Source organism: Heptranchias perlo, chromosome 43 (genome assembly GCF_035084215.1).
Source record: "Heptranchias perlo isolate sHepPer1 chromosome 43, sHepPer1.hap1, whole genome shotgun sequence".
Classification (NCBI taxonomy): Eukaryota; Metazoa; Chordata; class Chondrichthyes; order Hexanchiformes; family Hexanchidae; genus Heptranchias; species Heptranchias perlo.
In genome coordinates this window covers 4,018,992-4,036,590 of record NC_090367.1, presented here as the reverse complement: position 1 = coordinate 4,036,590, position 17,599 = coordinate 4,018,992, and the positions used below count along the sequence as shown (strand labels likewise).

Genomic DNA, 17,599 nt, shown 5'->3' with positions numbered 1-17,599 from the left:
CTGACTCTCACTGGGGTACGGGTCCCACGGACACTGACTCTCACTGGGGTACGGGTCCCACAGACACCGACTCTCACTGGGGTACGGGTCCCACGGACACCGACTCTCACTGGGGTACGGGTCCCACGGACACCGACTCTCACTGGGGTACGGGTCCCACAGACACCGACTCTCCCTGGGGTACGGGTCCCACAGACACTGACTCTCCCTGGGGTACGGGTCCCACGGACACCGACTCTCACTGGGGTACGGGTCCCACGGACACCGACTCTCACTGGGGTACGGGTCCCACAGACACTGACTCTCCCTGGGGTACGGGTCCCACAGACACCGACTCTCACTGGGGTACGGGTCCCACAGACACTGACTCTCCCCGGGGTACGGGTCCCACGGACACCGACTCTCCCTGGGGTACGGGTCCCACGGACACCAACTCTCACTGGGGGACGGGTCCCACAGACACTGACTCTCCCTGGGGTACGGGTCCCACAGACACTGACTCTCACTGGGGTACGGGTCCCACGGACACCGACTCTCACTGGGGTACGGGTCCCACGGACACTGACTCTCCCCGGGGTACGGGTCTCACGGACACCGACTCTCACTGGGGTACGGGTCCCACAGACACTGACTCTCACTGGGGTACGGGTCCCACGGACACCGACTCTCCCCGGGGTACGGGTCCCACAGACACCGACTCTCACTGGGGTACGGGTCCCACGGACACCGACTCTCCCCGGGGTACGGGTCCCACAGACAGTGGCTGCAACCCCTACATCACCTCAGTAGCCGTGCTCCACACGTGAGCCTAAAGCTGCTCAACCGTGGAGTGAATCGCAGCCATGCCCCACATTGTCCACCCTCCCTCAGGAGCTGCAGGTTGGTGATTTTGGAACAGGAACCTTGGCTGATCTTATTGTTTTGGTCTCGCTAACCCAGGTGTGCAGTTCCACCAGCCAAGCAGAGGGAAACTAACTCAGTGTAGCCCAGGGACTATTGCCCCCGCTCTGACCGGGCAGGTGGCGCGTTCACCCACTGACGTGCCAGGCGGGTTTGCAGGTTCGTTAGAAAACCTTCACATGCACAGTAGGACAGATAATACTCGCACCGCGTCCCGTTCACCGTTCACCCACTGTGCTCGCTGACCTACATCGGCCCCCGGTCCGGGAACGCCTTGATTTTAAAATTCTCATCCTCGTGTTCAAACCCCTCCATGGCCTCGCCCCCTCTCCCTATCTCTGTAACCTCCTCCAGCCCCTACAACCCTCCGAGATCTCTGCACTCCTCCAATCCTGGCCTCTTGCGTCTCCCCGATACCCATCGCTCCACCATTGGCGGCCGTGCCTTCAGCTGCCTGGGCCCTAAGCTCTGGAATTCCCTCCCTAAACCTCTCCGACACTCTCTCTCTCTCTCCTTTAAGACGCTCGTTAAAACCTCCCTCTTTGGCCAAGCTTTTGGTCACCTGTCCTAATATCGCCTTATGTGGCTCGGTGTCAAATTGTGTCTGATTTACACTCCTGTGCCTTAGGACGTTTTACTACGTTTAAAGGTGCTGTATAAATGCAGGTTGTTGTCGCTAAGGGGACAGCTTGCACTCAGAAATGTTGAACAGCGCTTGTACGGGGTCTCAATCACAAATATTCACCAACCAGGAGAGATTGATCATCTCTCTCAAACCATTCCCTGCTTTTGGATCTCTTCTCCCTCCCGGTTGTCAGGGTCCCGTCTGAAATGAGATTGGGTGGTCTCGGCCCATCTCGCTGTCGGCCTGGGCCCACAGCTCGACTCTGCCACCAAATCGCCAGTATCCCTTGGATGGCCCAGGACGCCTGGTGTAGGGAACGGACGAGGTAACACCAGGGGTAGGAGGGTGCAGTTAGGTTAGGGCAAGTATCAAATCATTGTAGAGGGAGCTTTACTCTGTATCTAACCCGTGCTGTACCTGCCCTGGGAGTGTTTGATGGGACGGTGTAGAGGGAGCTTTACTCTGTATCTAACCCTGTACCTGCCCTGGGAGTGTTTGACGGGACAGTGTAGAAGGAGCTTTACTCTGTATCTAACCCTGTACCTGCCCTGGGAGTGTTTGACGGGACAGTGTAGAGGGAGCTTTACTCTGTATCTAACCCATGCTGTACCTGCCCTGGGAGTGTTTGATGGGACAGTGTAGAGGGAGCTTTACTCTGTATCTAACCCATGCTGTACCTGCCCTGGGAGTGTTTGACGGGACAGTGTAGAGGGAGCTTTACTCTGTATCTAATCCGTGCTGTACCTGCCCTGGGAGTACTGAGTGAAAAGATGTCCCTTTAACCACCTTGCGCTCCACAAGGAGTGGGCCGTTCTCTCTGATGTAATCGAGCAGCAGTCAAAATAAAGCCTGTGGCTGGAGCTTGTTCACTGAGTTATATGGTGTGAGTGGCCTTTAATTATCGAGCCTGTGCCCTGACAACACAGACTGACCTCGAGCAGCAATTCATTAATCGCTCCAGTAAACCCTGGAAGTCAGCTGAACGTACAAAATGACCCACCAGTGACTTTGGGTTGCACCAACTCTTGAGCTGAAGGCCTCGAGAGGGGGGAAGGGGGTGGTGGAGGGGAATTGTCTTTGTCAGCTGGCCCCCTGCCTCCGGCTGGAACCTATGCCAAGCTGGTGAGAAGTCTGCAGATGTATTGCTCTGCCCCCCCCCGTGCCTGCTTGCGCCCTCTTCCCCCCGTGCCCGCTTGCGCCCTCTTCCCCCCCGTGTCTGCTTGCGCCCTCTTCCCCCCCGTGCCTGCTTGCGCCCTCTTCCCCCCCCGTGCCTGCTTGCGCCCTCTTCCCCCCCCCGTGCCCGCTCGCTCCCTCTGCCCCCCCCGTGCCTGCTCGCTCCCTCTGCCCCCCCGTGCCCGCTCGCTCCCTCTGCCCCCCCGTGCCCGCTCGCTCCCTCTGCCCCCCCGTGCCCGCTCGCTCCCTCTGCCCCCCGTGCCCGCTCGCTCCCTCTGCCCCCCCGTGCCCGCTCGCTCCCTCTGCCCCGTGCCCGCTCGCTCCCTCTGCCCCGTGCCCGCTCGCTCCCTCTGCCCCGTGCCCGCTCGCTCCCTCTGCCTGGTGCCCGCTCACGCCCTCTCTCTCCCAGCTCTGACACATTTGTTGCTCGGTGAGTCCTCGTTATATGCCCGTCTGCGTCTATACCGCCTGTTTTTCCCCATCCTCCTTTCGAGCCAGCGCGCCAGCCTCACCACTAAGGGGTTCGGGGGTGCGGGCAGGAGTTTAGGTGCCTCTTTTTTAAAGGGGGCAGAAGTGGGACCCTGAAATTCATGGTGCAACGTCACCATCTGTTGGTGCGCGGCATTACTGCAGCAGCCACCTGTCGGTGAAGTGAATGAAAAGCTTGTATTTACACAGTAACTTTCACCACCTCAGGACATCCCAAAGCAATTTACAACCAATGAAGTACTTTTGAAGTATTGTAACGTAGGAAGACGCGGCGGACGATTTGCGCACAGCAAGATCCCACAAACAGCAATGCGAGAAATGACCAGGCGATCTGTGTTTTTTTTTTAAAAGTGATGTTGGTTGAGGGATAAATATTGGGCCCCGGGGACACCGGGGAGAGCTCGTCTTCGAAATAGCGGCCGTGGGATGTTTCACATCCACCTGAGAGGGGCAGACGGGCCAGCGACGAACAAAGAGAGATCCACAGACTGTGGGAGTGGGGAGTGCAGCATCTCCCTGACTCTCTGACACACCACTCCTGGCAGATTTAACACCAGGAAGTGGAATTATCGAGATAAATTCCTGCTGCTCTGTTTTGCTTTCTCCGCTGTCAGTCACCGTGGATATTGTAAATAATTCTTCCTCTCACACTGTCTTGTATCGAATGTTGGCCCAGGACAGGCTGACGACTGACGACCCCGACTCTGGTACGATAAGAGCAAGTGAGGCAGACACTGTACCTCCAGACAGAAAGGAGGGAGCGCTGGGAATCCAGTGTATTAACAGAAGGACGCAAGCCAGTCAGCATCTGAAAGATAATCGCCCGGGCCCCTTTCTGAGCTCAGTTGGGTTCCATCCAAAGTTGCCGTATAGTTCGTAGGAACAAGAGGCCATTCAGCCCCTCGGGCCTGTTCTGTCCCATTCCATCAGATCATGGCTGATCTGTATCCTAACTCCCGCCTTTTCTCCATATCCCAACACCCTTCCCCAACAAAAATCTATCCCTCTCAGTCTTGAAAGCTCCAATTGACCCCCAGCCTCAACAGCTTTTTTTGGGGGGGGGAGAGTTCCAGATTTCCACTCCCCTTTGTGTGAAGAAGTGCTTCCTGACATCACCCCTGAACGGCCTGGCTCTAATTTTAAGGTTCTGCCCCCTTGTTCTGGACTCCCCCCACCAGAGGAAATAGTTTCTCTCTCTCTACCCTATCAAATCCTTTAATCATCTTAAACACCTCAATTAGATCACCCCTTAATCTTCTACACTCGAGGGAATGCCAGCCTAACCTGGCCTCATAATTTAACCCTTTTAGCCCCGGTATCATTCTGGTGAATCTGCGCTGCACCCCCTCCAAGGCCGATATATCCTTCCCGAGGGGCGGTGCCCGGGACTGAAGGTGGTTCTCCAGACGATGGGCTCCGGCTGAGGCTCCGGCCCACTGTGGGAGAGCTGGAGAGGGAGTTGGTGATATTCCTGAGTCAGGCCTGCCGCTTTAAGGGGGAGACAGCCCTCTCAGCGGTGAGTTTGCGTTTCGCGGAGCCACCGGGGAGCAGCGCAGGCGTGAAAACAGCGTAGATTGAGAATCAGGCACGGTGAGGTCAGCCTTCAGGCCCAGGTGTGATTCAGGGTCTGACGCTGTCAGAGTTTTGTTTCTGTTTGTCGTTGCTGATTAAAATATGTCGTAACTTTGCAGATTTTGATACGACGATCTTTTTCCGACGCGAGAAATCTCCGTTAATTCTATAAACCGACTTTTAATCTGTTCCTTCTCTTCCAGCCGTCTCATTTTCTCCGTGAAGCCCAGCAACAGTCCAATCAAGGTAAGAGGCTGACTCCAGGTGTGTAAATAGTCCTCGAGTTACTGCCTGCAGCACGGGTTAGATACAGAGTAAAGCTCCCTCTACACTGTCCCGTCAAACACTCCCAGGGCAGGTACAGGGTTAGATACAGAGTAAAGCTCCCTCTACACTGTCCCATCAAACACTCCCAGGGCAGGTACAGCACGGGTTAGATACAGAGTAAAGCTCCCTCTACACTGTCCCGTCAAACGCTCCCAGGGCAGGTACAGGGTTAGATACAGAGTAAAGCTCCCTCTACACTGTCCCATCAAACACTCCCAGGGCAGGTACAGCATGGGTTAGATACAGAGTAAAGCTCCCTCTGCACTGTCCCATCAAACACTCCCAGGGCAGGTACAGCACGGGTTAGATACAGAGTAAAGCTCCCTCTACACTGTCCCATCAAACACTCCCAGGGCAGGTACAGCACGGGTTAGATACAGAGTAAAGCTCCCTCTACACTGTCCCATCAAACACTCCCAGGGCAGGTACAGCACGGGTTAGATACAGAGTAAAGCTCCCTCTACACTGTCCCGTCAAACACTCCCAGGGCAGGTACAGCACGGGTTAGATACAGAGTAAAGCTCCCTCTGCACTGTCCCATCAAACACTCCCAGGGCAGGTACAGCACGGGTTAGATACAGAGTAAAGCTCCCTCTACACTGTCCCGTCAAACACTCCCAGGGCAGGTACAGCACGGGTTAGATACAGAGTAAAGCTCCCTCTACACTGTCCCGTCAAACACTCCCAGGGCAGGTACAGCACGGGTTAGATACACTCCTGGAGATGGTGGCACTCTGTACCGCCCACTGTGGGCGTTTCAGTAAAAGGCCTGCTCTGTGTACTCTCGCTGTGAGTCGCACTGAATTCTGGGCCTGCTCCTAGGGTTCGAGTTTTACAAACATTATATGGGCTCCTGGGAAGGACTGGATCACATTACCTAACTCTGCGATAATCTCCAAAATATCTTGGCTCAGAGATTAGTTATTAATAATTTTATGAGCCAGCATTCTGTGGAAAATGTCACAGTGCAGCAAAATACAATCAGTGCCTGCCAGTTAATGTCCTGTTTAATTACCCAGTGAATGCAGGCTGTTGCACTGCAAGGCCATTGTACACAACACTAGTGTTCAGTCGATATCGGATATCCGGGAGTGAGTTACAGGCTGGAATCTAATCGAGGGGTTCGGGGGGTTTATATACAGAATAACAGATACCCGGGAGTGAGTTACAGGCTGGAATCTAATCGAGGGGTTTGGGGGGTTTATATATAGAATAACAGATACCCGGGAGTGAGTTACAGGCTGGAATCTAATCGAGGGGTTCGGGGGGATTTATATATAGAATAACAGATACCCGGGAGTGAGTTACAGGCTGGAATCTAATCGAGGGGTTCGGGGGGGTTTATATATAGAATAACAGATACCCAGGAGTGAGTTACAGACTGGAATCTAATCGAGGGGTTCGGGGGGTTTATATATAGAATAACAGATACCCGGGAGTGAGTTACAGACTGGAATCTAATCGAGGGGTTCGGGGGGGGTTTATATATAGAATAACAGATACCCGGGAGTGAGTTACAGGCTGGAATCTAATCGAGGGGTTCGGGGAGATTTATATAGTGTAACGGTCGGAGCAGGGATAGTGTGCTTCAGATTTTGTTAATCCATATCTCACTGTCCAGTGCAGCACGAGAGACCCCCAGCAGTTTGTGTGTTTACTGCTGTCCTGTATAACTGCTGATTAGCCTCCCCACACCCCCCACTGATACCCTGAGCTGCTCTGGGAGGAGAATCTCGCTCGGCGTTTGCTACAGGGATGGTCCTGATTACAGCCGCGCTAGGCAGAGCAGTGAACGGGCACATTGCCCCCACCCTGATTTTACCACCTCCGCACTCTGCCCAGACCCAGGCACCGTGAAACCCGCAGCTCGCAATCGCTGCCCGCGTCCGTCCCAGCAACGTCGGGAGGGCACGGCAGGCAGGCGCTGGCCCGTCCTTTGTTGGTAGTGGGAGGGGGCTCTGCACCAGGGGCCCATCAAACAGCCGAGGGTGCGATGAGGGGGGTGGGGGGGTGTCGGTTTGAGTAATGCCTCCCATGGCCTGCGCTGAGTCAACTGGGCCAGAGTCAGGGCCAAGGCGACTGGCATCAGCCCACCCTCCCCGGGGCAAATCCTGCCGCTGTGCGGCCCGCGGGGTGGGTCCGGCTGCGATGCCCCCCCGCAGTGGAATAACCTGCTGACACGCGACGTCTGGGCTCGCACTTGAATGAGACCCCTGAGGACGGGCGGGGGGGGGGGGGCACGTCAGTGGATCCCGCGAGGGTCCCCGCCATCAGGAGGAGGAGGAGGAGGAGATTGTGAGCGGGTGATGGGGGGGGGGAGGCGGGATTGTGACTTCAGCTCCAAATGCCGCGGCACGGACTGAGCGGAATTGCCCCCTTTCCCTTCTCAGTGGTGACCTGGATGGACGTGTACTGGCGATCGGTCTGCCAAACCCGAGAGACTCTCGTCGCCATCAACGGCGAGTACCCCAACGAGGTGGAGTACCTCTTCGTGCCCTCGTGCGTCCTCCTGAGCCGATGCTCGGGCTGCTGCAACGACGAGCAGCTGCAGTGCGTCCCCACGGACACCGACACCGTCCTCATGCAGGTAAAAACGCCTCCTCCCGCCCTCTTACCCGACTTCGCGGAAACCCCCGCAGATCACACTGCGCCGGAGCTGCACCTAGTCACCTGGAGGAAAGGAAGATCTTGCATTTATATAGCGCCTTTCACCACCTCAGGACGTCCCAAAGCGCTTTACAGCCAATGAAGCACTTTTTTTATTTGACGTGTGGCCACTGTTGTAATGTAGGAAATGCAGCAGCCAATTTGCGCACAGCAAGATCCCACAAACAGCAATGAGATAAATGTTTTTTTTTTAGTGATGTTGGTTGAGGGATAAATATCGGCCCCAGGACACCGGGGAGAGCTCTTCTTCCAATAGCGGCCGTGGGATCTTTCACGTCCGCCCGAGAGAGGGGGCAGACGGGGCCCTCGGTTTAACGTCTCGTCCGAAAGACGGCCCCTCCGACAGCGCGGCGCTCCCTCAGCACCGGCACTGGGGAGCGTCGGCCTGGATTGTGGGGCTCGAGTCTCTGGAGTGGGGGCTCGAACCCACGACCTTCTGACTTGGAGGCGAGAGAGAGAGAGACCCCGAGCCATGGCTGACAGGACCTTAAAGCTTGTGTCCCTGACAGTGCAGCTTTTCACTTTTTAAACATATATAATAACGCACCGTGTGTTACTAGGTATAACGCCCTTGTATTTATGAGTAACGCATGGTGCATTATTATATAATGGGGTGTGTCGGTGTGTGTTTGTGTCAGTGTGTGTTTGTGTCGGTGTGTGTTTGTGTCGGTGTGTGTTTGTGTCGAGCTGTCCCTGGTTCCCGCCTCTCCCGAGCTTTCTTTTTTGTTTGTTTTTTGGTCGTTCGGTGATTTACACAATGATCTTCATTTTCTCCTTTTGCAGATTTTAAAAGTGAAACATCAAACCAGCCACTTGGTAGAAATGTCCTTTACTCAGCACAGACGCTGCGAGTGCAGGTAAGGCCGAGATATCGGGGCCCTGCCTGTAAGGGCCGCCAACTCTGCGTGGAGGCATTCCTGGAGGTCAGCCCGGGCTGTGACATGGGAATCACGTGATCAAACATTTACCCCATTTCCTTTTGAAATGAAATGAGTTTTTAGCCTCTAAGCTCAACTGGTGATGCATTCCATAGTCGAATAGCCCTCAGTTCACGAACCGGGGCCCAGGGTGTGGCAGGAAGCTGCCTGAGCAGAGGCTCAGGGTGTGGGGAGCCAGCGTCGGTTTTGGGAGGAGGAAAGCTGCCCATTGCTAATATTCCTGCAGCCTGAGATAAGGTCCATTGTGCTGGTGGGTCAGTGCAGTTTAAGTGAAGTGCGAGCTCAGTTCTCTCTCACTTATCCCCCGCCCGCCAATCTGCTCGCAGTTGTGTAGACTCAGCAGCCTCCTGTGTGTCGATAGAAGGTCCAGCTTTGCAGAAGAGGAACGTGGACTTCATGTTTCTGGATCTGGTTCCCCCCTCGCTGGGAAAGGCCGATTTTTTTTTTTTGCCTTAACCCTCGCATCCCCGCCGAAAGGGAGTGTTTAACAGCAACCTGTCGTTTATGCAGCACCGTTAACGTCCCAGGGCGCTTCACAGGAGCGATTATCAAACAGAATTTGAGACCGAGCCACGTGAGGAGATATAGGGACAGGTGACCAAAAGCTCGGTCAAAGAGGGAGGTTTTAAGGAGCATATTAAAGGAGGAGAGAGAGGCGGAGAGGTTTAGGGAGGGAATTCCAGAGCTTAGGGCCCGGGCAGCTGAAGGCACGGCCGCCAATGGCGGAGCGATGGGTATCGGGGGGATGGGCAAGAGGCCGGAATTGGAGGGGCGCGGAGATCTGGGATTGTAAACTATGCCAGGGCTGGGCTTTCAGATACAGCCTTAAAACATAAACTCAGGCCCCGGCTTAAACCTCTCTCGTTCTTTCCCTTTTTAGACCAAAGAAAGATTTAAAAGTCGTCCCAGCAAGGTAAGAGCCCGGATTTTATATTGGCATTTATTAGGCTGTGTGTTGGGATGCGGCAGAGAAGAAGAGACTCCCATTTATATCGCTGCTTCCCGATCTCCGGACGTCCCAAAGCGCTTTTTCGGCCAGTGAAGTACTTTTCGAAGTGCAGTCGCTGTTGTAATGTCTGAAACACAGCAGGCAATCTGCGCACAGCAAGATCCCACAAACAGCACTGAGATAATGACCAGATCATCTGTATTTTTAGTGATGTTGGTTGAGGGACACATATCGGGCCCCAGGACAACCCCTCCACTCCCCCCTGCTCTTCTTCCATTAGCAGACGGGGCCCTCGGTTTAACGCCTCATCCGAAAGACGGCACCTCCGACAGTGCAGCACTCCCTCGGCAACGGCACCGGGGAGCGTCGGCCTGGGTTACGGGCTTAAGTCTCTGGAGTGGGGGCTCGAACCCACGACCGCCTGACTCCGAGGCGAGACGAGTGCTACGCACTGAGCCACAGCTGACACCGGGGTGGGGATGTGAGGGTGAGATACAGATTTAGATAAAGCTCCCTTTCAGCAGCCACAACACTGTGCTTTGATCCCAAGCTCAGAACAGTGCCCCTCCTCAGGGTTCGTACCCACTTGGAAACGACTGAGACTGATCCAGATTAATTTGATGAGGGCGTTTGCGCTGAGACAGCAGGGACTTCCATCCCAACTCCGGTCCTGACGTCCGAATCCAGCTCCGCCCTGGCGTCCGCGGGTCAGCGGTCAATGTTGCTGTGGGGTCGAAGGTCAGACCCCTCGGGTGACCTTTGCAAAGGTCCAAGCTCAAAGTTCTAAAGCTTAGTTGGGCTGCAGATTGACGGAGGGGAGTGGGGAGTGGGGAGGCCGGGTCTGTGGGTGTTGTAGGGCCGAGAGATCGTGAACAGGAGCAGGAACACTGGCGTTCCCCGGCTAACCCGGCACAGGCCAGGGATGCAGCCTGGGCCTTTCCTGCTCGGGGTGGGAGGGCTCATTCCCATGCCGGGCGGGGTCAGGGTCATGCACCCCCCCCCCCGAGCCCCAGCTGACCGCCGTGTTTCAGCAGGCCCGGTTGCTCGCTCGCAGCGAGTGTTCCCACCATTTCTCTCGACGTTTAAATTGGAACAGGCCGCGCTCTGACTCCCGGTCTCCTCCCTTTTTCTCTTATCTCTCCACAGAAATCATTTGCCACAAGCCTGTCTCCTTCAGCCGGGCCAGCGGGACAGTCGGGGCTGCGGACTCTCTGCACGACTCCCCTCGATACTGCTGCATGCTCGGCCAGCTGTGGGGGGGCTGGCAGACGCAGGGTGAGCCTATTCTGTCTCCTAACCACCCCCCCCCTCCTTCCCCCTTACCCTCTCCAACTCCCCCCCCCCCCCCCGTCTCCCTAACCCAGGGGTCACCGGGCAGCGATCAGGAGCAGGAACCCTGGCTGATTCCCTCCTCTCCCTAACCCAGGGGTCACCGGGCAGTGATCAGGAGCAGGAACCCTGGCTGATTCCCCCCCTCTCTCCCTAACCCAGGGGTCACCGGGCAGCGATCAGGAGCAGGAACCCTGGCTGATTCCCTCCTCTCCCTAACCCAGGGGGTCACCGGGCAGCGATCAGGAGCAGGAACCCTGGCTGATTTATTTATTCGTTCCTCTGTAAAGTGTCTGGAAAGAAAGGAACTTGCGTTTATATAGCACCTTTCACAACTTCAGGACGTCCCAAAATGCTTTACAGCCAATGAAGTACGTTTTTTGAAGTGTAGTCACTGTTGTAATGTAGGAAACGCAGCAGCCAATTTGCGCACAGCAAGATCCCACAAACAGCAATGTGATAAATGACCAGATCATCTCTTTTTTAGTGATGTTGGTTGAGGGATAAATATTGGCCCCAGGACCCCGGGGAGAACTCCCCCCTGCTCTTCTTCCAGTAGCGGCCGTGGGATCTTTTACACCCACCTGAGAGGGGCAGACGGGGCCCTCGGTTTAACGTCTCATCCGAAAGACGGCACCTCTGACAGTGCGGCGCTCCCTCAGTACTGGCACCGGGGAGCGTCGGCCTGGATTGTGGGGCTCGAGTCTCTGGAGCGGGGGCTCGTGGGGTGTGGGAAATAAACTTGGACAATCGGAAACAATTTAAATCACAGGGTGACGTGGATTTAAAGGCACCGACAGAGACCTGGCTGCAAACTGCGCAGAAATCGTATCGGGTTTATAGGAGGGACAGAGTAGATAAGAGATGAGGGGGGAGTGACAATATCGGTGACGGAGGGAATACAAAAAGCAGAGGGGGAATGACGTACACCGACGAGAGGTCCAGCCGGAGTGAATATGGTCAGAGATTGGAGATAAGAAATCGGACTGTCCCATTATGGGGATGTACCACAGACCGAATAGTGGCAGGAAACTGGAGGAGGAAAGGGAGAGGCCGACTGCGAATGGGATTCTCGAAACGTGCGCAGGATATCCCTGTATTGGGGGGGGGTGGGATATCCCGCACTGATCCCTGTATTGGAGGGGGTGGGATATCCCGCACTGATCCCTGTATTGGGGGGGTGGGATATCCCGCACTGATCCCTGTATTGGGGGGTGGGATATCCCGGTGTATCCCGCACTGATCCCTGTATTGGGGGGTGGGATATCCCGGTGTATCCCGCACTGATCCCTGTATTGGGGGGGGTGGGCTATCCCGGTGTATCCCGCACTGATCCCTGTATTGGGGGGTGGGCTATCCCGGTGTATCCCGCACTGTGCCCTGTATTGGGGGGTGGGATATCCCGGTGTATCCCGCACTGTGCCCTGTATTGGAGGGGTGGGATATCCCGGTGTATCCCGCACTGATCCCTGTATTGGGGGGTGGGATATCCCGGTGTATCCCGCACTGTGCCCTGTATTGGAGGGGTGGGATATCCCGGTGTATCCCGCACTGTGCCCTGTATTGGAGGGGTGGGATATCCCGGTGTATCCCGCACTGATCCCTGTATTGGGGGGTGGGATATCCCGGTGTATCCCGCACTGATCCCTGTATTGGGGGGGGTGGGATATCCCGGTGTATCTCGCACTGATCCCTGTATTGGGGGGGTGGGATATCCCGGTGTATCCCGCACTGATCCCTGTATTGGAGGGGTGGGATATCCCGGTGTATCCCGCACTGATCCCTGTATTGGAGGGGTGGGATATCCCGGTGTATCCCGCACTGATCCCTGTATTGGGGGGTGGGATATCCCACACTGATCCCTGTATTGGGGGGGTGGGATATCCCGGTGTATCCCGCACTGATCCCTGTATTGGAGGGGTGGGATATCCCGGTGTATCCCACACTGATCCCTGTATTGGGGGGTGGGATATCCCACACTGTGCCCTGTATTGGGGGGTGGGATGTCCCGGTGAATCTCGCACTGATCCCTGTATTGGAGGGGTGGGATATCCCGGTGTATCCCGCACTGATCCCTGTATTGGGGGGGTGGGATATCCCAGTGTATCCCGCACTGATCCCTGTATTGGGGGGTGGGATATGCTGGTGTATCTCGCACTGTGCCCTGTATTGGGGGGTGGGATATCCCGGTGTATCCCGCACTGTGCCCTGTATTGGAGGGGTGGGATATCCCACACTGATCCCTGTATTGGAGGGGTGGGATATCCCACACTGATCCCTGTATTGGAGGGGTGGGCTATCCCGGTGTATCCCGCACTGATCCCTGTATTGGAGGGGTGGGCTATCCCGGTGTATCCCGCACTGATCCCTGTATTGGAGGGGTGCGCTATCCCGGTGTATCCCGCACTGATCCCTGTATTGGAGGGGTGGGATATCCCGGTGTATCCCGCACTGATCCCTGTATTGGGGGGTGGGATATCCCGGTGTATCCCGCACTGTGCCCTGTATTGGAGGGGTGGGCTATCCCGGTGTATCCCGCACTGATCCCTGTATTGGGGGGTGGGCTATCCCGGTGTATCCCACACTGATCCCTGTATTGGGGGGTGGGATATGCTGGTGTATCCCACACTGATCCCTGTATTGGGGGGGGGGTGGGATATCCTTGTGTATCCCACACTGATCCCTGTATTGGGGGGTGGGATATCCCACACTGTGCCCTGTATTGGGGGGTGGGATATCCCGGTGTATCTCGCACTGATCCCTGTATTGGGGGGTGGGATATCCCACACTGTGCCCTGTATTGGGGGGTGGGATATCCCGGTGTATCCCACACTGATCCCTGTATTGGGGGGGGTGGGATATCCCGGTGTATCCCACACTGATCCCTGTATTGGGGGGTGGGATATCCCACACTGTGCCCTGTATTGGGGGGTGGGATATCCCGGTGTATCTCGCACTGTGCCCTGTATTGGGGGGGTGGGCTATCCCGGTGTATCCCGCACTGATCCCTGTATTGGGGGGTGGGATATTCCCGTGTATCCCACACTGATCCCTGTATTGGGGGCTGGGATATGCTGGTGTATCCCACACTGATCCCTGTATTGGGGGGTGGGATATGCTGGTGTATCCCACACTGATCCCTGTATTGGGGGGGGTGGGATATCCCGGTGTATCCCACACTGATCCCTGTATTGGGGGGGTGGGATATCCCGGTGTATCCCGCACTGATCCCTGTATCAGGGTGGTGGGATATCCCGGTGTATCCCGCACTGATCCCTGTATTGGGGGGGTGGGATATCCCGGTGTATCCCGCACTGATCCCTGTATCAGGGTGGTGGGATATCCCGGTGTATCCCGCACTGATCCCTGTATTGGGGGGGTGGGATATCCCGGTGTATCCCGCACTGATCCCTGTATTGGGGGGGTGGGATATCCCGGTGTATCCCGCACTGATCCCTGTATCAGGGTGGTGGGATATCCCGGTGTATCCCGCACTGTGCCCTGTATTGGGGGGTGGGATATCCCGGTGTATCCCGCACTGATCCCTGTATTGGGGGGGTGGGATATCCCGGTGTATCCCGCACTGTGCCCTGTATTGGAGTGTGGGATATCCCGCTGTATCCCACACTGATCCCTGTATTGGGGGGGTGGGATATCCCGGTGTATCCCGCACTGTGCCCTGTGGTATCGAGCCAATCTCTGCTGAGCAATCTTGGCCTCTGACCACCCAAATACTGGAGTTTTTATATTTTTCTTGCAGAGCAGAGCAGCCAAGGCAAAAGAAGGAATCAGGACGACGGAAAAAGCCCAGCAGAGCGCTGGCTCACCCGTACGTGTGTCCATAAACCCTGGGCCTGCCCAGTCCTCAATCCCTCGCCCTCTTGCTTGTACCTATTGACATTGCTTACCCAGTCACTCACATCAGTGATAGCATGCGGACGTTTGCTGGGTTGGGGGCCACTCTGTGTGCACAGGACTCATCATTACTCTTCGCTGGTTTCTTTAAGCGCTCTCTCTCTGGGTCTCTCTCTCTCTCTGGGTCTCTCTCTCTCTCTGGGTCTCTCTCTCTCTCTCTGGGTCTCTCTCTCTCTCTCTCTGGGTCTCTCTCTCTCTCTCTCTGGGTCTCTCTCTCTCTCTCTGGGTCTCTCTCTCTCTCTCTGGGTCTCTCTCTCTCTCTCTGGGTCTCCTCTCTCTCTCTCGGTGACTAACAAACTCTCCAATATTCTGATGCCTTCGCCTGCCTGCAGCATTCGTTCTCTGTGTGATGACCTGCTCCCGAAACCTTTGGTAGAATCCTGTTCCAATGACGGGTGTCGTTGGATAAATGTGTGGGGGGGACTGAGAGCCCCCCGCCCCCACCCCCACCCCCACCCCCCCGCCCCCACCACACACATCAGGAAAGGCCCAGGCTTCAACCCCGGCCTGTGCTGACGTTACTGATCTCTCCTAGACCAAGCGGACGATTGCCCTCCGCGACCCTGGGCAGAGCTCCGTTCCTTGGGTCACTATTTTGTTACTCCTGCCGGAAAGTGTGCGTGTGTGTGTGTCCGTCCGTGTTTACACTCACTGGTCGGGATAGCAGATGAAAGCCGCCCTCACCCTCGAGTGACGATATCTCAGTGGTTGACCCACAAACCTAGATTATTTTGGAGGCCCCGGTAGAATGGAAGGACGACAGGGAGCTGAGCAAGGCTGGTCTCCTTAACTCGTAGGAAGAGGAGGCCATTCAGCCCCTCGAGCCTGTTCCACCGTTCAGTCGGATCATGGCTGACCTGTACCTCATCTCCATTTACCTGAATTTGCTCCGTATCCCTTGCTATCCTTTCCCAACAAAAAAATCTATCGCTCTCGGTCTTGAAAGCTCCTGCTGACCCCCAGCATCCACTGCCTTTTTTGGGGGAGAGAGTTCCAGATTTCCCCTCCTTTGTGTGAGGAGATGCTTCCTGACATCACCCCTGAACGGCCAGGCTCTGATTTTAAGGTTATGCCCCCTTGTTCTGGACTCCCCCCTCCCAACTCGGTGCCTCCTTTTTAAATGTAATCAGATTGTGCCCACACGGGGTTAATCCTGAAACGCTCCCACTTCATCCAGATGTTTCCGCTGGCCTTTCCCCTGGAGTGGGTGGGAGATGAGACGCTCAGTGCGTCTCGCGCCCATGAAGGGCACTTTGTTAGCGATTTGCTCAGCTCTGCCGGGGTTATTGAAACACGGCCCCACGGCCCCGAGACAGGCTGGGAAGCGTCTGCGGCTCGACTCGTCCCTCTGTCTCCGTGAGAGTGGGACAGGCCGGTCATTGTTCATCCCGCGTAATCAGCCCAACCATCTTACCGTGGGGGGGGGGGGGGGGGGAAGAGAGGAGAGGAGAAGAGAAGAGAAGAGGGGGGGAGGGGGCCCAACCATCTCACCGGGGGGGGGGGGGGGGGAATTTGAAGGGGAGAGAGGGGAGACCCAACCATCTCACTGGGAGGGGGGGGGGGGAGAGAGGAGAAGAGAAGAGGGGGGAGGGGGCCCAACCATCTCACCAGGGTGGGGGGGAGGTTTGAAAGTGGGAGGGGGGGAGGGGACCTAACCATCTCACTGGGGGAGGGGAGAGAGGGGGGACCCAACCATCTCACTGGGTGGGGGGGGGCGGGGAAGAGAGGGGGACCCAACCATCTCACTGGGGGAGGGGGGACGGGGACCCAACCATCTCACAGGGGGAGGGGGGGACGGGGACCCAACATCTCACTGGGGGAGGGGAGAGAGGGGGTACCCAACCATCTCACTGGGGGAGGGGAGAGAGGGGGGGACCCAACCATCTTACTGGAGGAGGGGAGAGATGGGGGACCCAACCATCTCACTGTGGGGGTGGGGGGGGCGGGGAAGAGAGGGGGGACCCAACCATCTCACTGGGGGTAGGGGGACGGGGACCCAACCATCTCACTGGGGGAGGGGGGACGGGGACCCAACCATCTCACTGGGGGAGGGGGGACGGGGACCCAACCATCTCACTGGGGGAGGGGGGACGGGGACCCAACCATCTCACTGGGGGAGAGAAGAGAGGGGGGACCCAACCATCTCACTGGGGAGGGGAGAGAGGGGGGACCCAACCATCTCACTGGGGGAGGGAGAGAGGGAGGACCCAACCATCTCACTGGGGGAGGGAGAGAGGGGGGACCCAACCATCTCACCGAGGTGGGGGCAATGGGACCGAATGGTCCAGCTGGGAGACGTAGCTCCAGGTGTGATGGACGGGGTTGTGTGAGAATCTAACAGCTGAGTCCAGCCCAAGGTTCACCAGGGCCGAATCTGTTGAGTTCAGAGTCCCAGTCGGCTGGGTGTGAAGTCCCTTTCCGATCCTAAATCACACCGCAGCTTCACAGTGAGAAGATATGGGAATGAGTCCGCTCCCTCCTGACCAGGTCCTGAATCCACTGCCTCACCTGTCTCTCTCCCTCTCTCTCTCTCTCTCTCTCAGGCCTCGCTGTAGTCCCTGTTCACAGAAGAAGCGGCATAACTTCGAACAGAACATGCAGACCTGCGAGTGCAAGTGTCGATTGTCCCACCGCAGGTGCAGAGACAAAGGGCAGGAATTAAACGAGCACACGTGCAGGTGGGTGCGGGGGTTAACGGGGGTTAACGGGGCGCGA

At 56.6% G+C, this 17,599-nt stretch overlaps 1 protein-coding gene across 1 annotated transcript in view; it reads left to right on the top strand.

Moving 5' to 3' along the window:
- LOC137306340 (vascular endothelial growth factor A-like) overlaps positions 1–17,599 on the top strand; it is a 36,127-nt gene that overhangs the window by 6,743 nt on the left and 11,785 nt on the right. The window contains exons 2-8 of the mRNA XM_067975487.1: positions 4,963–5,005; positions 7,477–7,673; positions 8,537–8,610; positions 9,572–9,604; positions 10,787–10,915; positions 14,730–14,798; positions 17,428–17,562. Coding sequence (XP_067831588.1) covers positions 4,963–5,005; positions 7,477–7,673; positions 8,537–8,610; positions 9,572–9,604; positions 10,787–10,915; positions 14,730–14,798; positions 17,428–17,562 — 680 coding nt within the window. The remainder of the gene's footprint in view (positions 1–4,962; positions 5,006–7,476; positions 7,674–8,536; positions 8,611–9,571; positions 9,605–10,786; positions 10,916–14,729; positions 14,799–17,427; positions 17,563–17,599) is intronic.